The 25268-nt window shown below is 37.4% G+C and overlaps 2 protein-coding genes across 4 annotated transcripts; one reads left to right on the top strand and one right to left on the bottom strand.

The window, feature by feature from the left end:
- Window positions 1-834: 834 nt before the first annotated feature.
- Window positions 835-12002, top strand: LOC131323415 (transcriptional regulator STERILE APETALA). Its single transcript, XM_058355195.1, has 3 exons — window positions 835-1378; window positions 8641-9199; window positions 11225-12002. Exons 1-3 carry the CDS (start codon window positions 1133-1135, stop codon window positions 11803-11805), a joined length of 1386 nt encoding a protein of 461 aa, XP_058211178.1. The 5' UTR covers window positions 835-1132; the 3' UTR covers window positions 11806-12002.
- Window positions 12003-15994: 3992 nt separating this feature from the next.
- On the bottom strand, window positions 15995-25026 carry LOC131323414 (transcriptional adapter ADA2-like). Of its 3 annotated transcripts, none has more exons than XM_058355191.1 (13): window positions 24714-25023; window positions 23522-23580; window positions 22318-22496; window positions 21136-21201; window positions 20851-20976; window positions 20681-20756; window positions 20198-20264; window positions 20035-20093; window positions 19842-19910; window positions 19217-19439; window positions 18537-18747; window positions 17042-17323; window positions 15995-16549 (listed from the first exon to the last, which is right to left on the bottom strand). In XM_058355191.1, exons 1-13 carry the CDS (start codon window positions 24764-24766, stop codon window positions 16358-16360), a joined length of 1662 nt encoding a protein of 553 aa, XP_058211174.1. In that variant the 5' UTR covers window positions 24767-25023; the 3' UTR covers window positions 15995-16357. The 3 variants fall into 3 exon arrangements, with proteins under 3 accessions (XP_058211174.1, XP_058211176.1, XP_058211177.1); XM_058355193.1 differs by having other exon boundaries at window positions 17042-17314; window positions 24714-25016; XM_058355194.1 differs by lacking the exon at window positions 19842-19910 and having other exon boundaries at window positions 24714-25026.
- Window positions 25027-25268: the final 242 nt, after the last annotated feature.

Here is a 25268-nt window from a genome sequence, read left to right as displayed (position 1 = left end):
AATTAAATTTTAGGAATTAAAAATTATATACACTTCACAAAAGGGAAGAGCTTGTGATGCTCCAAGTGGGCACAAAAGGAGTGACTCGAGAGTGACTTACATTATTCCAAAAATATTCCTCAAAATCCAAACCAAAAAGTACTATAATCAGATAGATATTAAAACAATAAAGATAACTGTTTCTTTTTTTTCTTGTCTTTTGTGGTTTTTTTTTTTTATAACTTTTGATTGTAATATTTGTACCTTTTATGCTGACTGGTCAAGATATCTTATTGATCACTGATTAAAAAAAGAGAAGCAGATACACTCCATTATTAATCGAAAAACTTCAACATAAATCCTACAATTAAAAAAAAGAAAAGAACTTGTCAGTTTTAAAAATAAAAAACTTAGGCTACCTCCGTTTGGAACTTAAAGAAATGAAATGAAAAGAAAAAAAATATTAACTATTCACTAAACTTAAAAATTTTATTTTCTTCTACCCTTTTTCCAACCAAACAATAGAAAAAAAAAATTATTATTATTATTTCTTTTCGTTGAGTTCTAAGCAGAGCCTAAAACCAAAAAAATCCAATCCTGGAGTATATTATTTTTTGATCATTACTATAAAACAGGCTTTATTGGAATGCAGCTTTATAATTATGGAGTAGTAAATAAAAACTTTAAAAAAAAAATCACAGGTTCCGAAACAGCCCCTATTTCCTAGGTCCTATGTAGACCTTGCCAGAGGGAAGTAGATAAGTACAATCTGAGAGGAAAAAGCTCAAAATATATATATATATACACATATGTATATATATATATATTTATACTCTCCACTGACATCAGGGGGGTGAAGCTAGCTACCACGCAGGAAGAAAACCACCTCCACCGCTCCTCCTCCTCCTCCGCCGCTCTCCCGCCGCTGTTCCCGCGCGGGAAAAAAACAACCGCCCTCCCCCCCAAAACCGTTACCAACAGATACGCAATCACCTGTTCACACCTGTACGTTCCTGTGTCCGTTTCTAACAAACTCGTTCTTCTGGGGCCCCATTTTCGGTTCTCTCGTTTTGTCTCATTGCCGGCCGTTATTCGCGCACGTGCTCCGCATCGTCTGCAGAGAGAGGGAGATATAGGTATATAGATATATGCGATGGCTTCTTCCTCGTCGCAATACGGTGGAAATGGAAGTGGAGGTAGGAGGGGGAGAGGGAGAGGGAGAGGGAGAGGAAGAGGAAGAGGCGGCGATTTCGAAGGACCGTCGTCGTCTCGCCGGCGCTCCGGCGACGGGGTTTGGCCGGAGCCTTTCGTCGAAGCTCTCGCTGTCCAGGTCGCCATTGATGCTTCTCGTTCTGTCAACCGCCTCGCCGCCGCCCCCGCCCTCTTCAACCTCTTCCAGGTCTCTCTCTCTCTCTCCCTCTCTCACTCTCTCTCTCGATGCATATGAATTGTTTTGCAATAAAATGCATATGGAGTAACATTTTGGCGGATAAAAAAGAAGACGTAACATTTTGCACAGCATTACGATGTGGCGGTGTCTCAAAACCCCTCGAAAACTAGTAATCCATCCAGTACACTGTCACATGAGCATGTTGTGCAGAGTATTGTGCTGTAAACGCTGTTGCGTTCGTAAATTTTCTCTACTGTTTTATATAGTCTGTCCTTCTATGAAACTCGAGTATTTGATACATTTGTTGTATCCATTACATCGTCACATGAGCATGTTGTGTAAAGTATTGTGCTATGTTAATGCGTTCGTTAAGTTTCTCTACTGTTTTATATAGTCCGTCCTCTATGAAACTTGAATATTCGATGCATTTTTATTATACCGATAAGAGCATCTATTAAGAAAAGGCTAAACTCATCGATAATGTTTTTGATGAAAAAAGCATTATGCTATGCGAATTTGTTTAGCAGCATTTCCGGATTCTGTATCCGCTGTCTTATACGCGATTGTTGACAAGATTCTTTGTCTGACATCATTTTTTTTTTTTTTTGGGAAAAGGTCGTCTGACATATCATTTGAGATGGCGATTTTGTGCTAATTTCTTTACCGATTAAGCATGATTTGAATTGTTCAACGAAGACGTAGAGAGAGCAAAGGACTCTGCGGTTTTTTCGATTGAAACGACTACTGATGATGTGATTGTCCGGGGATAGGCTAAATCTTTGACCAAATCCGCCATTTCGATGTTAGGCCTGAAACATACTGTAAAAGACCTTTTAATTTGTTTACTACTAAAAAGAAATCTTTACTAGTTTGGTGCAAGAGTATCGATATTTTAATAAACACTCTGTTTTGATACAAATTAAATATTGCTCATCGCCCAGTTATAGGCTTATAGTAGCTAGCAGGTGGCGTTGAAAAATGTACTCCTTCAGTATACTTTTTTTATTTTGCCAATATTATAAATGTTAATAGGGCTGTCCATAGCTTTGAGAAAATTCAAAGGCTGTCCATAGTTTTGAATCTCAAACTGTCCCTCGCGGGGCTGGAACCATGTACTCCAGTATACTAGTCAATAATAAAAAAGTGTTTTAACTGTATGTATATTCTATGCTATGTGTATAAAACGCGTGACTTTTTAGGGCAATGAGATATTCCCAATAAAGCGATGCAGAGCGATTGATTCGGCCGTTCATCTCGACAATAGATGGCTTGGATCTTAACCGAGTAATGAACGGCTCGGTTTCATAACCTTTTTAGGGCCTTGGTTACTACGTTATATCATCATCATCATCATCGTGGGTTACGTTGGTGAGTACTAGTTCGAATTTTACTACTCCCTCTTTCTATCCGTGTTTGTTAGTTTTTTTTTTTTTTGAGTCTGTGCCACTTTTTAATTGTCTATATCTTTCAATATAGATCTAAAAAATATACAAAATGAATCTTGTTTGATAGATTTTAATTATTTGTATTATTTATATTTTTCAATATAAATCTCAAAAATATACAAAATGAATTTTGTTTGATAGATTTTATTATTTGTATTATTCAATGTTTTCAAAATGATGAAAAATATTATAAATTGAACTATATAAACAATTTTAAAATGACATAAATTTTCAAAATGGACCAACAAATACAGACGGAGGTAATAAAAATGATGTCAATGCTGAATGGATTATTTTGTTGGCCGCAATCGTTGTCATGTTTGAAAAGATTATGTGTATATGTTATAAGAATCAATGATATCCTGCCACGTTTGCTGTGAAAATTGAATGATACCCAGTTGCTGTGAAATTGAATGATACCCAGAATTTCCGTAACATATATACATACTCATTTCTCTTCTTATAATCACGATTTGAATTTATTCTTCGAAGATAACTACGTGGTCGATAATACACATATAATGTCAAACAAGTTAGAACTCACTAGATATCTCACGAATATCAATATACCTTAAGTGCGGTGGTTAGCTCAGGTGTTACTCGTGTAATGATTAGGACTACGTTTTTTTTGAGTACTCAAGGAGGGCCTGCCTCTGAAAGGGGATTCATATATTTGGTAGAATCTTTTCTCTAACCATAAATGTGGAAAACTTGAAAAATAGCAAAGGTTACTTTGGAAAATTTGCTGTTTTCTCTCATTTGGAAATACCTTCATGGGCAGCCCTTTTAACTTGGGAAATTGTCTATATTTGGACACCTCTTTTTTAAGTGTCATTTTACGATAACGAAAAGTGTTCTTTTGGTTTGGAATTCCTTTCCTTTTCTTGGTTTGGAATTCCTTTCCTTTTCTTTGCTTCGGGCCTTTTTAAGCTATAGAAGTCCTCTACTTTTTGGCTGAAACTTTCTCAGCAATCTCGTGTGTCTCCCCATTAATAGGGACAGTTTTATTTACTCTAAAAATCCTTGATTGAGACCTTTGAGACCTCCGGCCTAAGTTATTCCAGTCTTTCTCTGGACATGTAATTGATTAGGAGAGAGTGTATAAAATGGTCAAACTTTGTTCTCAGAGCTTGCTTCAACGTGGATTATGTTTTGATAACCAAGTATCGGGGCAGCTTGTGCACAACTCGACTAATTTTGGGGTTTTGACGGTCGGACAAATCCTTCGATGTGGATTCTAGCATTTATGGATTCTAGCACTTATGTGTTAATCTCTTGTTCTAGCTTTTGTCTCCATTTGGTTCAACATAAGTTATGTTTCAAGAATTACTAGAAAAAACTGTGTTAATCAAAGTTTTGACTGGAAAAAATCCCCCAAAACTAATACAGTAGGATTTTGAGAAAATACTATTGCGGTTCCGATAGGAATAGATGTGTATAGGGTAGATATAGACGTATAAGAATCCGGTGAAAATAGAGTGCATGTATAAATAAACTAAAATTAGGATACGGCACAAATTAATTTGCTTCAGGTTGGCATTTTTTGGTGTTTGATCGTATAAAATTCAAAAAAATCTTGCATGTTTTTCCTAAAATTTATACGATCAAGGATTTTTTTTCCCTGAAATTTATACAATGAAACGCCAAAAAAATTTGAAATATTTCATTTTAAAGATATTTTACGACCAAACGAATGAAGCCAATGTTTAGGAGCTCGATCTCGAAGCTTCCTCCCAGAGAACCCAATGCAGTTGTCCACTGTCCATGACCGATTTCAATATATTCTAGTGATAAGAATATATTATTGCCCTTATTGCAGTCTCGGACCCCATACCTCCGTTTGTTGTGCCCTATTTCAATATATTCTAGTCCCACTAGAAGAATCCAATTTGTTTTCTTGATGTTGTGAGCCTGCTGTGCTTATAGAGTTTCTATTAGTACTTTCTTGAATTGCTTAATTTTTAAATGATTTAGTAATTAGTAGTACTATATCAAGAATTCCTTGTGTTAGAATCTCACCTCCTTATTGATTACATGTAGTGACTATTGGTGGGAGAGAGATGCAAATAACGGAACGGGAGAGAGTGTTGTGCAAGTGGTGCACAATATCGTGCTGTGTACCATCCATGCCGCACTATCGCTCGTTCCAGTTAGGTGGGATAAAATCATGTAGGCCCTTTTTGAAACTTAGGGAGGAAATGGGAAAGGAAGGAAAAAGAATGAAGAGAATAATTTGAGGAAAAGTTGAGGGTAAATAAGAGAGAAAATTGAAGGTATTTTTTCCAAATTTTCTCTTATCTTTCTCAACAAACCAAACAATGGAAGTTAGACCCTTACCACAAAAAAAAATGGAAGTGAGACTAGCTAGTACTATTCTTGGTATAAGTTAATACCCTTCATGGGATACCAAGGGTGCACTTCTGCTGCCAAAGTAAATGCACTACATATTTATGACAATAGTCAAGTTGCTTCCGCTAAATGGAGACTTTTCATCCGTCGCATAATGTTACACTTTCGGAATTGCGTTGCCATTTTTTGCCTATATCTTTCAATTCATCATGTTTTATGCGATTTGTTAACTATTGTTTAATAAAACTAATTGAAATATATCAAATAAAATTCATATTGCATATAAAAAACATTATAGATTAAAAGATATACTAGATAATTTCTTCATAGGACCGGAGTAGTGAAAGTGTCCAACTTTTTTGGACGGAGAGAGCATTTTAGTTAACGTATGTGAGGAAAATGATCTACCTAAAAATCTATAAAAGCATGGACTTCAGTTCGTTTAGTTTAGCAAAAACGCACCTGAATGAACAAATACTCTGTTGCCATTGTTCAATCGGACCTAAGGCCCCATTCCGCTAGGATAAATAAGTAATACTTACTTTTTGAATTAAAAGTAATGTATTGTAAGAGAATAACCTACCTCGTAAAAAAAAAAATACTTAAAAAATAAAAATCTTAGCAAAACGGGGTTTAAGTCCCGTGATCAACTGAACACATGCCCCACGAGTTGAAGGAGGGCAAGCAATGTGATAGCAAAACTGGGAAAGAGGAGAGCATGGGAGAAAGGTCGGCACTGGAATAATGAACTGTTCGATTGGACACAGATCAAAATCAAATACTACTCCACCAAAGAATGATATGCTCAGGTCAAAATTAATAGGCCTCTGTGAAATCCTTAGCATTAGGGGTCGTTTGGATGGGAACTGTGAAGGAGTATTAGTAATACCCCTCATATATACTCGGCTCCATCACTCAAGCCATGGTTTGGAAACCAAAAAACAAGGGGTATTAGCTTAAGCCCCTCTTCTTTAATACCTCCGGCGGGGGATTATTTATGAGGAGGTTATTAAATAATACCTTTTATTTTTCATTTCAACTACAAAACAATCTTATCTTTCATTTTATTCCTCATTCAAGTCAAGTACTATTTAATCCTCATTTTGTAATATCTCATCAAAACCAACTATTTTTAAACCCTCATTACATCATTATGGGCACATCCTTTTTATATAATACCCCCTACTATCTTATTCTTCTTCTTAACTAATATCCTCTTCTTTTCCCTCATCTAAACTAGATCTGGGTAATAGGTCGTGCCGGGTTGTGTTCGTGTCGTGTTAGTCGGGTTCGTGTCACAAATCACCCAACCCGAACCCAACCCATTTAGAATTTGTGTTTTTCGAGTTTGTGTCATTTTCGTGTTTCGTGTCAGAAATGCTCAATCCTAACCCGTTAACTTCGTGTCCGGTCCGTGTCGTGTTATCGTGTCTGTTGCCCAACTCTATATAGAATTACAGATATACCATATATTATGTATATACGTTCGTGTTAATGGGTGACACAGATTAGTAACCGTGTTAATCGTGTCAATTTCGTGTTTCGCGTGTTCAACCCGAACCCAACCCATTTAGAATTCGTGTTCTCGAGTCGTGTCATTTTTGTATTTCGTGTCAGAAATGTTCAACCTTAACCCGCTAATTTCGTGTCCAGTTCGTGTCGTGTTATCGTGTCTCGTGTCCGTTGCCCATCTCTAATCTAAACGACCCTAGAAGTAACTGAAGTATCCTCCGGTTACTTTAGAAATCTCAGTTACGATACGTTAGTTAAATCTGTGTTATCTATATGGGAGTTATATTTACTATAGTACTTTGCTTTTGCCTTTTTCTCTCTTACCTTGAATGATATGCCTGCCTGCCAACCTGCCAGCCTGTTTGGCTGCAGGCACGAGTTTCGTCTCCCGAAGTTTCATAAATGAAAAAGGGTTCAAATTCCGTTTGACCAAAAAAAAAAATTGAAAAAGGGTTCATCACGCATGCATGGATTCACGTCTACTTGTCGCTATACTATTTCGTTAAGGAGCAGTGCTTACGCTAACCATTCTATTTCATCACTCAATATTTTTCCGTTTGTTCCGCCAATTAATGGTGCGTTTTTTCGGAACTTTTTTTTTAAAATCTGGACCATCCAAAATGGAGGGAACAGTAAAAGTTGAGTATAGTGGTGGGCGTAGACTTTCTTACTTTCGCTAGGGTAATGGGGTAATTATTCAGTGCTCTGGGTCATCACGTTGCGGTGCTCCAAGAGCATTGAATAATTTCTCACGGTGATGTGAAGTTGGATCATTCTTCATTATCACTCCTACTCCGGATAAATACGATACGATATGTAAGGTCCCATTTCTCTAAGTATTTTGGACGAGCGTTTTGTGTTATTACTTCTTCCGTCCCATTTTAAATGATCCTTATGTAAAGTAGTCACTCCGATTGGTTTAACACTCTGAGAGTAACTTTTAACTCTCGGCACAGTTTTCAATAAATTTTTCTCTCTATCTCTCTCCACTCATTACTACTCCAATTCTCAAAAATAACTTTCTAAAATCTAAACCAAACAAAGCCAGTGTCATTTTGACTTTCAAAAAAATCATATTTTTCATAATTTATTTTGAAACTTTTTTGCTTATTCATCGAGATCTTTTGAACAATGCAAAAAACAATGTTAAAAATTAATTCAAAAAGTATTTTATTTCTCGAGGTCAAAGCTACAAGGTCTCTCGTTGGGACTATGGAGCATTTAAATTGGGATGGAGGGAGTATTATTCATTTATTTTGTGTTTATTACTTTTGCGCCAAATTTTTGTGGATTATTAATTCATTTCGATCAGAGATGCTTTATCGGGGGAAAGTTATAATTTTTTATTTTTTCGATTCATCTCGACGAGACACAATATAATCTATAAAAGTGTGACACGAGACTATGAAACTCGAAATGTTTTTTTGAATAGAGACAAAACTTAAAAGACTGGCAAAAAACTAAAGCGAACACCACCTAAAGTTCAGGCAGAACCTAGTGTATTTTACGTGGGAGGATTCCAGTAGTTTTCAACAGTGTATATATGGTGGAAGGTTGAAAATTGACCTAAAACAGAACTGACCGAGATGTGTGGAATAGGAGTTATTTGCGTAGCGGATGGAATTGTGCACGGAACCGTGGTTTGCGGATTCGTTTTGTTCATCCGTAAGACTTTGGATCTGGACATGGACCTCAATTTCTGGAAACCTCGAGTAACGATTTGATTCTTAGATTCATACAAAATCGGACCAATTCGGACCGTGCATATCCCTATTTTCCAATGACTTTTTCCGATTTATTATTATTTTTTTTGGTCCCTTTTCCTCTGCGCCTCACATTCTTTGGTTAGGGTTTTCGGGTGAGTTTCTCCCCATTGACTTTTTGTACAGATTTCGATTTCTGCTCCCTCTCAGTTAAACGTCAATGTGAAAAAGGACCTAAACATGCTACCATTTGTCGTTTCAGGTTTGTTCCAGGTGGCAAGCCGTATCGCGATCCGACCCCCTATGGCGGGAACTCACGCGCCGCATCTGGAACCGCCGCCTTCGCCTCCTTCACAACCCGACGTGGCGCGACGAGTTCATCTTCCGCCACCGCACCGCCCACAACTTCCGCACCCGGCGGTACGTCTACACAGCCCTCCCTTTTATCCCCCCGGACGGCGACGGACATGACGGCGACGAAGACAATGTCCTCTTGTGCCGCCGCCTCGCCCTCTCCGACCACCACCTGGCCGCTGGATTCTCCGACGGCTCCGTCCGCCTGTTCCACCTCCCTTCCAGGACTCACCTGTTGACCTTACGGCCGCAACACCTCAACCACCTTGGAAGGTTTTCACGGGCCGTGTCTGGGATTATTTTGTCCGACGCGCAGGTAATATTTGCTTCTCACGATGGGGATATCCACGTGGCAATGGTTAACAACGTGGCGCCGGTGCGGAGGGCACACTTGGGTGCGGTGGTGAATGACGGTGCCTTGGTCGATTTCAGCGGCTGTAGCCAGTGGTGGGTCGGCCTATATGCAGGTGCAAAACATACTTCTATACTATCCATAATTTTTCTACTCTCCATTAGAGCATATCCACATTTGAATCCCTAAAAAATTTATTTTGTTACATGACAAAAAGTGTTAAAAGTGCGGCCCAAATTGTATCTCGACTTGTTAGATAGAGATCGAATGAGAAAATGGTACATTTGACATTGTAAAGAAAGATCCTAACAATGTCAAATGGCGCCAAAAAAATATGAAATTTCATTTTAATTGATTAAAGTCTTACACTAAAGATGTCTAAAACACTCAAATGGAAATGCTCTGACTAGAGGTGAGCAAAATAACCGTCAAACCGTGAATCTAGTCCAAACCAATCCAAACCGACTAGTTTGGTTTGGTTTTTTAGTAATGTGGTTTGGTTCTGGTTTTAAAATTGTAGAAATCGTGTTAAATGGTTTGATCTGTGGATTTGCGTTAAAGGGTTGTGGTTCCAAACCGATTTGAACCGTATAACACACACATATACTATAATATGTTTAGATAAATTAAATAAAATTATTTTTCTAATCTAATTCTCTATTCTATCACCCTATTATTTTACTTCCAAATTGATTCCCTAAACTTCTATAGGCGATAACCTATTCCTACAATTTCAATACACTAAACATAGGTTCGACTAAGTCAATTGATTTCTTACTCTTTTCGCTCAGTTACGAATTTTCTTATCTAATACTCTATTCCATTGCTCTATTCCTTCGGTAATTTCTTGTATTCTACTTTTATTTAGTTAGTTGATGTTAGTGAGTTTTTGTGATTTTTATATGACTAGCTAGTTTAATACAGTATAAGTTTTGGTATTCAATTTTAAAGTATTTCAAATAGTTTATGGGGATGATATATCAATTTCGAGCGAACCGTAGTTCAAAACCGAAATCGAACTGCTTTTTAATGGTTTGGTTATATGAATTTTATGGGTTGGTTTGGTTCTTTAAATTCTTAATCTGTAGGTAGTGGTTTGGTTATTGGTTTACTATAAAACCGGACCAATACGGTCCATGCTCACTCCTAGCTCTGACTGTATGGTAATGGAGTGAATACCCAAATTTGTAGATAAGGAGTGTTTGAAATTCAAAATACACTTCCGAAACACACGAAAATAAACGTTGGAATTTGTTTAATAGAAAAATATTTTGCTACAATTTACACTTTTCTCGTTGTATAATAGGGTCACTGTTCACCATCTTCATCCATCCTGCTACGGTAATACTCCAAATTTTTAAAAAAGAGTAAGAATTTCAATGCACATTTACAGAACATTGGCTGCTATACACATATATCAATACATCTTTCACTCGTTAACATATTTTCCTAAGTATTATCTTGAATATAGTTTTACGAAATTTAGTCATGTCTTTGATGATGACGATGACGACAACATATTTTCCTAAGTATTATCTTGAATATAGTTTTACGAAATTTAGGCATGTCTTTGACGATGACGATGACGACAACGACGTCATGCATGAGGAAAGTAAATTAAGGTGGAATAATGCTTCGAAATTTATGCATCGTTGACTACGTCGTGCATGAGCAAAGTAAATTAAGGTAGAGTTTGAACTTAGTTAATTTTATTTTTGCTATTAGTTTGTCTTTTAAACTTTTGATCAAAATATTTTTGATTTTCAAATATATTCTCGATGATTCAAAGAAACGCGTGAAAAAATGACTGGATTTAGAAACAATTCAGAGAATATTTTAAGTTATTTGACAATGTTTTTAGTTATTGTTTCCAAATTTGTACAATAAGTTAGGATATTTTCCTGTTTTTTACTTCCAAAAATTGTGGTACTGATAATTGCATTACTGCGGTGAGATTCGGGGATGCTTTAGGGCGCTCCCAATAGTGCACATTGTAGGGCAGATCCGAACCATTTATCTCAGCAATTAATGGTTGAAATTCGTTGAAGTACTCTTACGGGTCAAAGTTGACAATTTTTACTTCCAAAAAATTGTGGTACTGCCAAAGTATATAAATGGTGTTTTTGCCTTTCTTGCGCAGGGGTACCAGGCCGTGCCTTCCACGTGTGGAACGGACTCACCGAAGAGCTCGTGTTCGTCGGGGGCACACTCACGGACCCAGAAGCCGTAACGGGTTGGCACCTCCTCACCGATCTAACCGATGAAATCGCCCGAGTCAGGGTCCCCACGCACGACTCAGCTGTCGCGTGCACGAGCCTCCGGGTCATCGTCCTTGACCTAACCAACCACGGCATTATCCTCGGCGATGAGGAATTCCGCCGGGGGCTCATTGTCGGGTCCGTCGACGCCAGTGACTCCGCGTTCGTTGCCGTCGACGCGCGGGGCCTTGCTAGCGTGCGCCGGGTGGGCACGTTGGAGGAGATATGCCGGTTCACGGTGAGGGGCGCGACGCAAAGGGCTGTTTTGGGGTGCATGAATTCGGGGTACGCGATAATGTGCGCCGGGGGCGTGTTTAGGGTTTGGGAGGTGGAGCACGGGGAGTATTTGTATAGTTTTAGAGAGAGAGTAGGGGAGGTGACCGCGGTGGCGGCCGACGAGAGGTATGTGGTAGCATGTAGCAGTGATACGTCTGTGCATCTGTGGGACTTTGGAGCACAATAATATAGGTGTAGCTGTTATACTTTCAGGCTATATTCAAGGTTAGGGCATAGTAATTTTTTGGAGAGAGGGGGGGAGAGAGAGGATATCATGGTATAGAGGGCACTAACGGAAGATTGTATTCAATTTGGGCACAAATCAAAAATGTGTCGAAAATTGTTTGATGTATTAGTTCACGTGACATAGAATCCGTATTTGAATTTGTGTTACTTCGTACGTTGGTAGGATTTTTCATACAATTAATATTCTTCTTCGTAGCAGATAAAAGGATTGGACCACTCAACCTATTAATTTGGGGTGCCGTCGATCTAATTTCGATGACCGAAATTATTTTCATTTTAAACTTGTCAAAAAATTTAATCGTGTTGAAAATCATGTTATTGGATACTTATATTTTTGCGGAAATGAATATATTTTAAAAAGAGTTCTTTTTCTTTGGACACTTGATCAGAATGCATTGTTATCAAAGATAAATTTTGTACTAAAGTATGTGGTACTCCATCCATTTCTATTTGTTAGTACCTTTTAAAAGGTGCATGTAATGATTGTAATTGTAGCATCTAATCTCAAGGTGTCATTTTCTAAAATTACCCCTTCCTTTAACTTATTTGCAATTGAATGATAGAGATTTATGAGGACAATTTTTTGAAACTTAACCCATTTTAAGTTTTGAATTTTCAAGAGAGCAACAATTTGGAACATCCCAAGATAAAAAAAAATAGTGGACCGACATAGGTGCCCGTGATTGGTCTTGACGAGCTCTCTTTTTGAGAAATGATTTTCAATCTTTTTATTATGACACTCTATTTTTTATCTTTCAATAAATTTTGTGTGCATTTTTTTACACTAAAAAACAAGAAAAAGAATGTCATAATTAAAGAGGGAAATGATTTTGTCATTCTCTTTTTTATTAACGTCACTTCTCTGTAAGTGTATTTTTGCACAAAAAATACATTTGCAGGGGAGTGACATTAACAAAAAAAAGAAGTGACAAAATCAGCAGCCATTAAAAAATGAAGTGTAAAAATTATTTTTCCTCTTTCTTTTTTTTTCCTAATCATCTATGAAATGAGTTTTTATTTTATTTTAATGAAAAGGCATGTGGTAAATGAGTTGGGAAATGAGTACTAACATGTTCGGTTTCAGTTCTGAGAGAAAAAATAGGGTAATGAGCAAAAAGATAGATAAAAAAATCTATCGGGAACAGTGTGCCGGGGTTTTGAGACCCGAAACGAAAAGGGGATAAGCAACTCGTCTCCATTTTCGTATGCAAAAGTCCAAATGGTTTTGTCATCAATTCCAGGTAGGGTACGATAGGAGTTACAGAAGTAGTACACTCCCATACCATACCATAGTACAGTTGTACGTTAGTATTAAACTCAGGAGAAGGGGAATGGGGTTTGTTTGATTGATCAGGTAGGCCGGGTACATATCTCTCTCTCTCTCTCTACTCTCTACTCTCCATCTGAGATATTGACAGAAAGCTAGCTTACTTTACTTTTAATTAACTACTCCATTAGCTGTGCTCACCCCTCGACTGAAACTGTACTTTATTGGTTAAGTAGAGTAGACAGTCCTATTTTTTGAAAAGACTGACAATAAATACTGTAGATATTTTTCTGTATTTAATTAATGGTGAGATCGATGGGCGCGTGATGCGCTGTTTTGGGTACTGCTTTTTTAGGGTTGAGGGGGGATAGGGTGGGTTGACTTACGACCTTGTTTTGACCAGAAATGTTTGTTCTTTTTTGTCACTTTGTCTTGGTTGTTGGTATTTTTTGTTTTGGTTGCTGGATTTGTACAGCGAATCTGGTTCTGTTCTGTCTTGTTCTACTTCAGATGATGCAGACACTGCTCTCTCTCTCTCTCTCTCTCTCTCTCTCTCTCGGTCTAGGGTTTTGTCCTTTCTATGAAGGGTGGTTGAGCATCGTGTATGTGTTGTTTTTTTCTTGGAGAGTGATTTTAGGCCCGTTTGCAGGAGAAAGTATTTTTTTTGAAAAAAGAAACGATTTCATGCTCAAAAATTATTTCCTCCATCTCAATTTATTTGTCCCCGTTTTATTTTAACTGAATAAAAAAAATTAGTTATATCTTTAAATTGGTAATGAATATTTATACCAATATGAATTTTGTTTGATAGATCTCGATTTGCTTTATAATATAATATTTTTAAAATCACCCAAAACATTATAAATTACAAGATATAATCAATTGAAAAGTGACAAGAACTTCTAAAAGTGACAATTAAATTGAGACGAAGGTAGTATATGTTTATGCAAATAATTTTGGAAAATGATTTTAACACTCCCCTGCAAGTGTATTTTTAGTGCAAAAATACACTTGCAGATGAGTGGCAAAATCAGCGGCCATAATTTTTCTACCAATATGGATCTTGTTTAATAAATCTAATTGAGATCTTTTATACAGTGCAAAAAAATAAAAAAATTATTTTTTATTTTCATTATATTTGAATTTAAAAATAAAAAAAAAAAACTTTTAGAGAAGTAAGGTAAATCGGAAGGGGCCTTAGCACTTCTCTTTTTATTAATTGCACTCTCCTTTTTGTTTTTAGTTTGTGAAATTACCAAAGTATCCTTCAACTTTTTGAAAAAACCATTTCTGCTATGTTTGGATTTGCGTTTGAATTTTTTTTTGAAAAATAGTAGGGATAATAAGTGCAGAGAGATAGAAAGAGAAATGTTGAAAGTATGAAAAATTTAGGGAGAATTTTTTGAAAAATTCTTTTTGAATTGTAAAGAAAACAAGGAATATTTTGATAACAAGAAATAGGAAATATGGAAAAGTGTAAAGGTAACTTCACACACTAAAAACAAAAAGGGGAGTGTGGTTAGTAAAAAATGGAGTGTCAAAATCACTCCCCTTTTTCTTCTTTTCTTTTGAGAAGGTTGATAAGAGGAGTAGTAGTACAATACTTACACAAGACACTCGGATTGTGAAAATATCAATGAAAGGAAACGAACGGTTCAGATTCACAACCGTTCGTTTCCTTTTATGGACATTTTTATGCTCTGAATGTCGTGTATTTTTACATTTTTGTTTTTGATAAAAGTAGTAAATGGTAGAGTAATTGTTGATTTTTGGACTAAGGTGGTGTAATTGTTAATTGCGTGATAATAACAGTTTATTCACGCAATTTGTACATTACATTATTCTGAGAGAACAAAATAGTACTTCCTTATTACGATAACTGTTTTCATAGCCTGGATGCTAACTTGGGGAAATGGAATTATTCACGCAACTAGTTAATATGATTAATCTAAAATTAGAGTGTTTGGCCATTCTAGATTAATGATTTTTTTTTTTTTGCGGAGCCCATTTTGGGTTTTACAAAAATGATTCAAATTACTCATTCTTTTTAAAATATTTTTTTATTGATTCGTACGAGAAATTAGCCCAATCCGATATCGAAAAGAGATTTTTCAAAATTCACAGGGGTCAAACACTAAATTTTAAATTAAAAATTTATTAACTTTTGAATTAACTCTACAAAGATGATTCAAGCCGCTCATTATAGTTAAAATATTTTTTATGAATTTTTATAAAAGATTAGCTCAATCCGATGTTGCTCTCTTGCCCATTTATTGGGCACCAAATAAGGACCAAGGGGGAGTAATTTCTTGATCCAAAACGACGTAATTTTGAATGGACAACACCCATGTGTCCCAATGGGCCGGCAGGGTCCCGGCCTCCAGTTTATTAACGCTACTCTCTCACATTCGCGTGTACATGGTAGAAAATAGAAGTGTGAAGTGTATGAACCTCTCCATGGTTCTGTGTCAACTTGGATCATGGTAGAAACTGAAGTGTCTGAAGTGTACGAACCTCTCCATGGTTCTGTGTCAACTTGCATCGGATGATTCTGAACACTGTTTGATTTTTGTGGCACACAAACTTCTGCATACAAACTTGTAATCCCAAATAACTTTTCTTGGACACTCATAACCTAGGGTTTTTGTTACCAGAGTACAGTTTAAGTAACATCTGCTTTGCAGAAGATGGCATTGTATCCTTGCACAACGTGTGGTGAAATCATACCGAGAATAGAAGTGGCGATAAACCACAACGAGGATATTCACAAAAAATTAGGTAGTAATGAAAACCTACGGAGACCAAGCAGAGTCACTTGTAACAAACATCGACCATTTAGAGGAATTTGAATTCAACACTCGCATTGGCACTCTAATGGGAAACTCAAAATTTGAAATGTAATTTACTTATTAAATAGTACAACACATTTTCCCTTTCCTGGTGATTGCAACTGTCGGAATTCTTCCAATCATACAATCCTCAAGTAGAAAATTCACGTTCTAATTAACTTTGTACTCCTACAAATTATTTTAGGATATCCCATAGTTGGAACTGAATGATCTGGTATGTACACAGGTAACACTTTACCTTCTGTGACGTTGAGGATGTAGCGTTTCATAAATAGCCGGAATTGTAATACTTCCAGTACATGCTAACCAATGGACTTCTATTCCAAGAACCCCATCCTCATGAGATTTTCCTACGTCATGTCGGTTGCAAAGCATGTTCACAATTGACCAATACCCTTGTGCACAGCCATGTCGTAAACTCTATCCACCTTGATTGGATCAACCTTGAACAGGCCATGGGCATCCGATTTCTTAGTAATGCTGCCATTTAACATCTCCATTGACAAGGTCTGCAACATGTTGAGGTAGTGTGAAGGTAGGATCTTGATCTCGCCACAAAGCCGTTTCTCCTGCACGTAAAAATATCATCCGAACTTATAAGTTATACCCACCAATCCATAAACAAGGATCACACAATTTCCCTAATCGCAACTCGAAACTAAAATCTTCAGGCTCTGTTTCTTTGACCAGACCTCTAGTGAAAGATATAAAGCCATAGGATGGTTTATCCCATTGGAGATAGGACTAATAGTGAGGAGATTAATGCTACACATCCACCGTGGTAGTATGTCCCCATCTTTCGTGCAATTTCATATTCGGCGGATATTTAATCCTGACAATAGAAGTTCCAACCAATGCAGGATATGTGGTCCCCTTGGAAATATAGATCAACCCAATGCTTTTAATCCGGACAACCAAACAGGGCCTTAAAAGTAGACAGTATAATCCTAATCAATCATGACATGCTTGTAGTTGTAGGGTTCTGGATCACATGCCCGAATTTCAAAACAAAGACGCACCTATTTATGATTAGTAATAGGATTTGGGAAAAGTGTTCTTACAGTTTCAGAAAGCAGGTCAGCCCCCGGAAATGCAGAGATGTCCCAACAATCCAAGGAGTTTGAAACAGCTTGTCCTGCAGTTGTAGAGTCCTTACCAATGGAATCTAATACTGAAGATTCCAGTACATTTCCCTGCGGGCTGCTATCAGGCTCTCCTTTAAGATGATTCACCCTTCTCAACCTACGAGTGCTCTCTTCAGCTTCATTCTTCCTCTTCTGCCCAATATATCTTTCAGCCTGAGCAGATGTGTGGCAGCCAGCAGCTCGAGCCTCCTGCCCAGACTTTTGTGATATGAAGTGTGGATTTATAGACATGCATAATCTATCACAAATGCAGGGGAGATGGTATATGTCTAAAAGACGTGACATTATGGGTGTGGTATGAAGCCAAGCAATTAGCTTGCACTCCAATTTCCAATTTCCAATTATAGACCTAGGATGATGCTGATTCATAAGTAGCTCAAAAAGAAGTTATGCTCCTATATTCTTGCCATATAATATCTTCCCAATTGTCCAATCGCAAAAGCTAATCCTCTCCACAGCAAGGTTTTTATTAATAACTACTACCAAAACAAAACAAAACAGAACTGAAATACGTTAAGGTAGTAGAGAACACATGAATCCATGATAGATGAACCAAAGATTTGCATTCAATACGTTGAGTTGAGCTGTTTTGCCGAACAGTGATTGAAATAATGCATTTTCCTGGCTTCTGAGTAGTGACCCACTAAACAAGCAACATCATTAAAAACTACATAAGTGCATACTATCTTGTCTATTTCTGCTGCCAGTAATTTGTCTTCAGGCTCATCCCATATTGCAAAGCAGTTGAGAACTTGCAATAATCGAAAAAAGAGAGGCCAGCAAAAGGAAAGCTTTGTCAAAACATGAATAAGTGGTAGTTCAACATTTTATGTGGGATCCCAATATCTTATCCTTCAGCAACATAGGAAGCATAACTAAGACAACATTAACTGGGAGTACATCAAAATTCAGCTCAGACAATTTTGAGAGAATAAGTTACGCTGCAAGACATCCTGACTGCTCCAACAACCAACCTCCCTTCCAAGTTCTAACTATCTTAGACCAATTAGTAGGGTGCCTAGTGCATGAGCAGCATCCTAATCTGCATGTGCTCGGTGGACGTGCATTTAAGGAAAAAAGTCGAAACTTTACGCTAGTTAATGGAAAACAGCATATTATTCTGGGGTGGCCTTCTTTATCCCTCCCCTGCTGAATAGAGGAGGCTTTCTTCCATTAGGGAGTGCATTACTTAGCTCACTACAACTACAAAAGAAGTCAATCAACCCGGGACTACACTCGTAGCAAAGACTGACAGAAGAATGTGCCAAACCTCTATTTTGAGCTTTCAAGAGGCTCATTATACAATACACAAGAAACATGACATACATCTGTCTTTACAAGTGTGCATCATATCTAAATTCTGGTTAAATATTCAAGTAAACTGAGTTTAAGAGTCGGGCATGCATCAAACCTGAAGATCCTGTATTCTTTTCAAAATCCGGTGCTCCTCGATAACGCTCTTAAGCAGTTCCTCGTGCTCTTCTTTTGAATGGAATCGCATGAACACCCTGTAACGCTGACATATTTCCCTCTCTTCAGCTGAGAGGTTCTTCTCAAAAGGATTAGGGTAAAGTAGATTTCTTTCTAGTATAAAATCCTTCCTCCGCTTCCTTTCATCAAGCCTGCCAAAAATGGATCACAGGCAAGAAAAAAAACTAAGCACAAGAACCAAAATCCTTCCACAAGTTCACCACGACATTATCTCGCATGTTTCTAGGAGACATGTGGCACCAGCACATCACATTAATAAGCATTATTAATACATGCTTATAAACATAATTAGGTAATTAGAGGCACTCAGAAAGGAGGTTGTTTCAGAATGTAAAAGGAAAAAGGGACCGATACAGTATTTGTCATGGACAAGGTTGGCAGACACTACTGATGGGAGAACAAGGTAATTAACAAAGTTCTTTTTATTGACGACGTACAAAATAGCGTTATTGCATCTTGTACCATTTCTTGGCCTTGGACACGTCCTGGTTTGTTGCATGCAGCATATACTTTTAAACTATTAATGAAATGCAGTGCACAAGCATAATCATAGTTTTGTCTGCCCCCAAAAGTAACAAGGGAGAAAAGATGGTACTATACCTTTTTGAGTAAATGCGCAATACCCGCAGTTTTAGTTCACGTTCAGCCTCCGTGTCCATCTCTTTGAATTCCATGTCTGCTAATAGCTGCTCAGCATCATTATCGTATTCAACTTCAAACTCTTGCCTCTTGGCATTATATCCACTCAACTCTGCCATAGAAGGGCCCTCATCGCCAGAAATCCTAGGTTTCTTCTCTCCAATGCTCCTGTCCTCATGAGAATCTACCAACATCATACAAGGAAATGAATCATGCATATATCTCGCAAAAGAGAGAAAATACAGATTTTGTACCCCTCAAATGGAAAATGAAATAAATACATTTCTCAAGTCATTATAACACCAGCATACTGTTTCAAGTTGCATAGGTTATTGGATAAGATTCATTTCTAACATCCACTCAAATGAAAATTACACCCAATGACGTAGAAACTGAGACCTTTTAGGTCAGAAAATTGAAACTACGACCGGTCATCTAGGTGCCAGGGCAAACAGGTCCCTCAATAAAAAAAAAAAGCGCGTTATAACGAGTTGAATGCCAGCTCGAATAATTTGCGTCCTAACACAATGACTGCTAGAAAGAGTACCACGGAATGTGCAACATGAATCAGGATAGGCTATTATACCTTCCATTTTGACCCCATCATAAGCATCCTTAGCTGTACCATTGCTAACACCCGTACCAGTTCCTACCTCTGATTTTTAAGCGAGAATAAGTTAATCAACCAATATGAATCACTTCAAACTTCATATAAATCTAGAGAGCCAAACAGACGAGTTACCAATATGTCCCCAATCCCAGATTTCGGTTCGACATACCTGAAGTTAAGCTGGAAGAGGGTCGACCAGTTGAACCTTCTTTTCTTTGATCTTCAACCCTATCCAATGCAAAAGGAGATAAGGGTAAAAAATTAGTAAGCTGCTTGTGAAAGGGGACAGTTTTTTAAAAGGAAAAAGGAGACATAGTTTAAGTTAGCTATACTTGACTCTTGCAGTCGCAGATAGCGGAGGCTCTTCTTTCACAGTAAGTTCTCCAAGCATCGGAATTCCTGAGGACACACCAAAACGGCGAAAATGCCTAATATCAGTCTTACACAAAAGCCAAAAGACGCATTGCATGACCCCACACATGGAAAGAAGAGTCGTTGGTACTTTCAGTTATCTAATGCTCTCAATATTATCTAGCACTCTACAAAAACCAATGAAGGGCTACGAATTGATTAGCAACAAGCGAACACCCTGTACATATATATTGTGTGAAACAACCCATTCAAACTGGTAAATTACAGGGATCAGTAGACACAAGGTGTACATGGGGATTACAAGTAAAGTGCAACAACTACTAAAATAAGCGGAAGAAAAAGGTACTAGGAATTCAATCTCCTTTTGTCATAAACTATGCAAGGAAGTCAAATTTAAAAGAGCACAAGAAAATAGAGCTAGAAAAGAAAATTAGAAAGCTAACCTTTCCTTACTTCACCATGCTCTTTGGCCATAGCAAGGAGTTCTTCTCTGTTCTTTCCCATAACATGAGACATGTCCTAGAAGACACAGCATGAAAATTATAACAGAAATATTAAGATTCAGCTTGAATCATTTCAAAGAAGCGAGATAAATAGATAATTCTTGTCATACCGGAAGAGGAAAGCAGGGCGAGTTCATATATATAGCATTATAATGGTCAATACATTGCATTTTGCTTTTTGTTCCAACATGCTCTGCAACTTCAGTCCAGTTCCCGAATCCATACATTTCAATACCCTAGAGGAAGGGTAGAAACTTTTAGGACAAGGAGTCAAGGTACCAGACACATACATTGTCTAACGATCAAATGAATAACATGAAGATTACCAAGGACTATATGGAAATTTCGATAAGGTAATTTACCAATACCGAGTCCGTTTGAACATATATGCATACCTCCAGTAGTAATATCTCTTCATCTGCATTCCAGTCAGGACATATAAGCGGGAATGACAAATTGTCCTGAAAAATGAAAAAAAAGCAATTGTCATTGACATTGACATATAATAATGGAGAACATAAAAGGACACTGGTGAATAGCGAATCTTTGTAACTCCATTTTGCTTTATGCAAAGGAGAAAGAAGTTTCCATTGCTCTCTCTGTGCAATTTCACAGTGAAGTCCACGGTCCCATGTGCTTTCTTTGAAACCTCAATTCATCTTCTTTTTTAACCATCACGTCTCCCAGTAGCAGCACCAACGAAACCCATAAACTATCTCATATCTCAATGAGTCCCTCATCTTGACATTTTCAATTGGCGCAACTAATAGCAACGTTACAAGGAGAATGAGTAGAATTCCGTGCCTGAACACTTGGGTACCGGTATGGCATACTGTTTACCATTTTGGGTGAAAGATATGGCATACGTGTTCAACATTTTAGCTGGGCATTCACCTAAGAATCATCTCCATCAAGTCAAGATTAAGATAGAAAGATGCATAAAACTGTATAAATACAGAAGAAATGCCCTGTCGCACCTTGCAAATACCATTTACATAGAATGCAGGAGAAACATAGAAAGAAATATGAGTGTTTTGCCGCGTTCCATGTCCATGACATGGAAATTAGGTGAATTTGATACGTGGGCAGTGGAGACACACTCGCACCTGGCACCTCATACTCGAGTCCGTGTAACATCTTTTATTGTTAATGCATTCTCATTATTTGTATGCCCTCTAGTCTGGTCACTCATCACTCTAGACATCCTTGTTTAGCTATATACATGGCTAAATAGGTTAAAACTAAACTCTTTGTCAAGGAAATATGAATGTAAGCCACAAAATATCTACCAAGATCTAAAACAAATAAAAGATCTCTAACAAAACAAGAAAACTAAAATCATGAACGATGATACATGGCCAAAGCGCCAAAGAATTGAGAGGACAATATAGAAAGTATGATTCAAGCAATACTTGACCTAGTAAATAACGACTATTATAAATCAGATGGAAGAGGAATTCGTATAGACTAAGATAGAGGGAAAAGAATGGCAGGTTACTAATATCGAAAACTAAAGACAATGACAAAGACGAGATCACTGTGCAAAAAGAAAAGTAGCACCGAATAGGATCACTAACCATAACCCTATAAGGATGATTGCTTTTATGTGGAGTCACCTCAGCTCCAACAGAAAAGCACTCCACGCAAAGGTCATAATCAGGACATGTCACACACTTAATACGAATCTTCCCAGAGATATCTTTATTGCAATAATTACAGTGGTATAAAGTCTCCTTCCCTTCATTCATTCCTTGACCTGCCACAGTTGAAAATAATGAGTTGCCATGGAAAAACATGATATAAAAAAGGAAAATTTATATTAATTGATTTTTTGCAGAGTGTTTGAAGCTTATGGAATACATCTATCAATTCAACCACACTTCAAACCCACACTACGCAATGACACTGTTCTCTATAAAGAATACATTTGGCTATGGTCAAGTCATGTGCGCATGCGTTTCTTCCCCCCATCTTATTACAGAGATATCAGATCGAAAGCAAGTCATCTTTGACTGTATTCTAACCAAAAGCTGGCATGGATATTATTATCTTGCAGGTAGACTTCCCGAGGATGCTGATCTGTGGCAATCTTTTTTCTGCATCTACATCATAAATCTTGGAATGTACGCATATTAGTGCAGTAAATCTAAAAGTGTATTCTGGTTCATAACTACAGACCTTAAAATGCTGATTCGACATAACCAAAAACCCCACCTTTCCACATTAATGATGCAAGTTCAATTCCCACAACCCATTCTTCACCCTCTTCATGCTCAAAGAATTCAAGTATCAAATTAAACATTTAACATCTAATGACCATACATGTGACGAGCCAATTGATGCCTCATTGCATTAAATGTACATTCCCCAAATCCTCTCTCATACCATATGATAACCCCCCACCCACCCTCCCCCACCGAAACCAAGATATAAGAAGTAGAGATGTGAAAAGAAAGGGGGATCTTTCAGAAAATTTAACATAGGTTCCAAACACATCGCCCCATTTATTTTCATATTTTTGCAAGATTTCTGATTCAATAACAAGATTTTGAGTCATTGTATCAGAGAAGCATGCTTAATGCTTTTACTTCCGCTAACAGAAAAGGAATCAGGTTCTTTAAGCACAAACAATTCCAATTTCATGTAGATGGCTTCTCTTGAAATCCCCGCACACCGCCACTTCCTTTCCGACACTTCCACACAAAAAGACAAAAAGAAGAAGGAAACGAAAGTAAAATAAAAAGATGGCCCATTATATGAGTCTGCTTTGAGTCATGGTACCTGCAGTTGCAGGTTCTAAATTCTCCACATTTGATGCAGCCCTTTTTCTCTTGGACCGACTGCAGATTTAAAGGGAAAAGAAAAGGTAAGTTTCCAATGATATCCCCAGAAAAGGGCACACAAAATTAACACAAACGGAAATAAAGGAATGGCTGCCAGTTAGAGATATGACTGGAACTTGATAATTGCATGACACATAAACTCCATAGAGAATGGATATAAGGTAATAACTAGATTAACGTGTCCAATCAAAGCATCAAAAACTTTATAGGGAAAAAGGTAAAAACAAAATTGGATTATGAAATATGAGCAAAATTCAATGATGCAACAATGAGCTGAATAAAAAAGATGGAAATGTGTTTGCAGAACTCTACTTATGAGGAAAACAAAATGACAAACCAAAACTTAGGGCCGTTTGTATGATGGGAGTAAGGGGAAGGGATATGGGAATGTCATAGGACATATCTTCCCATGAGGTTAATAATGACGGTAAAAAAATACTAACTTTCCATTCATTTCAAAATTTTCATGATATCTTCCCGATCCTAACATGAATCTTTCGACACCTCCATGGTAATGTATATCCCATAGTTTGTGAGATTATACGTCCAATGGATGTTTATCCAGATATTAAAAAAAGACGGATATGTGACCTTCGACATATACAACAATCGGATGCTCATATCTGGTAAAATAAAAGGGTTCTTAAAATCTTAAACTTGTGGAGAATTCCATTACCAAACGAATAAGCAGAACGAGAGAGTTCAATCAAATGTATGACAAGAACTGATTTTTTTCCCATTTTACAATCATACCTCCTGCCTAATGACTTGCAGTTCTCGATCAAATTTCTTAAGCTATGAATTCTTTCTTTCAGAATAAAAATTTCAGTAAGTTCACCTAAAAAATTCAATGTTAAAATCCATTTTAAACCATTCAATCTGAAATTGAGCTAACTTTCTCGGATAATTAGTCACAAATAAACACATATAGTGTGCAAATACATCCACGTACTAGTAATTTTTATCCCCTTCATTGAAATTCTCTTAAGCTATGAATTCTTTCAGATAAGTAATTCAGCTAAAAAATTCAATCTTCGAATGAATAAATTGAATCCATTTTATGAACATAGAAATAAACAACACAGCCATACAGTAAATAGTCAGAAAAACAACGGAAAAATTGAAGGGACCTTTGGGTGGGATCGTCATTGCCGTGGTGGGAAACGGGGCGAGAACGACCCATGGGTATGCGAATCGGGTCCGATTAGGGCTCCGAATTTGGAAACCGTAGGAGGTTCTACCAGAAACAGAGACTGGTAGTTAAATGCTTCGTGTGGAACGAAGAAATCTCGTTGATTAAATTCAGTGACTAAGGAGTAAAAACAGGTAAATTGGTTAATTGATTGATCTCTGGATCAAAATTGGGGACGATGAACGCCAAGTTGAAGGGGAAGAGTGAGATTGGGCTATTACTGGGCTTCGAAATTTTCTGGGCCGTGTGGATATGGATTGGGTAAGCCTGTCAGAAATCACAGGCCTTTTTCCACACACACTTACACAAACACTTTACGCGTGCTCATAACTTTTGATGGGTCTCATACACCCAATGTGAATGTGAGCGAGTTTGTGTAAATATTTTGTGATCGTAGAATGATTGTACAATAATGTTTAGAGTATCAAGTTTGCTCTTTTTGGGGACCCTGCCGAGCGGGTACAGAATGGCTGGATCTACTGTTTATCTCGAC

This window comes from Rhododendron vialii, chromosome 4a (genome assembly GCF_030253575.1).
Source record: "Rhododendron vialii isolate Sample 1 chromosome 4a, ASM3025357v1".
NCBI classification, from domain to species: Eukaryota; Viridiplantae; Streptophyta; class Magnoliopsida; order Ericales; family Ericaceae; genus Rhododendron; species Rhododendron vialii.
This window is presented reverse-complemented; position numbering and strand designations above follow the sequence as displayed.

Excerpts from the sequence above, each read along its gene's own strand:
- LOC131323415 (XM_058355195.1), top strand. The coding sequence starts at position 1,133 with ATGGCTTCTTCCTCGTCGCAATACGGTGGAAATGGAAGTGGAGGTAGG. Across the intron at positions 1,379-8,640 it reads CCCTCTTCAACCTCTTCCAG|GTTTGTTCCAGGTGGCAAGC; the intron begins GTCTCTCTCTCT and ends TTGTCGTTTCAG. Across the intron at positions 9,200-11,224 it reads GTGGGTCGGCCTATATGCAG|GGGTACCAGGCCGTGCCTTC; the intron begins GTGCAAAACATA and ends TTTCTTGCGCAG.
- LOC131323414 (XM_058355191.1), bottom strand. The coding sequence starts at position 24,766 with ATGGGTCGTTCTCGCCCCGTTTCCCACCACGGCAATGACGATCCCACC. Across the intron at positions 22,497-23,521 it reads TTTAGAACCTGCAACTGCAG|GTCAAGGAATGAATGAAGGG; the intron begins GTACCATGACTC and ends CAACTGTGGCAG. Across the intron at positions 20,977-21,135 it reads AAGAGATATTACTACTGGAG|GGTATTGAAATGTATGGATT; the intron begins GTATGCATATAT and ends CCCTTCCTCTAG.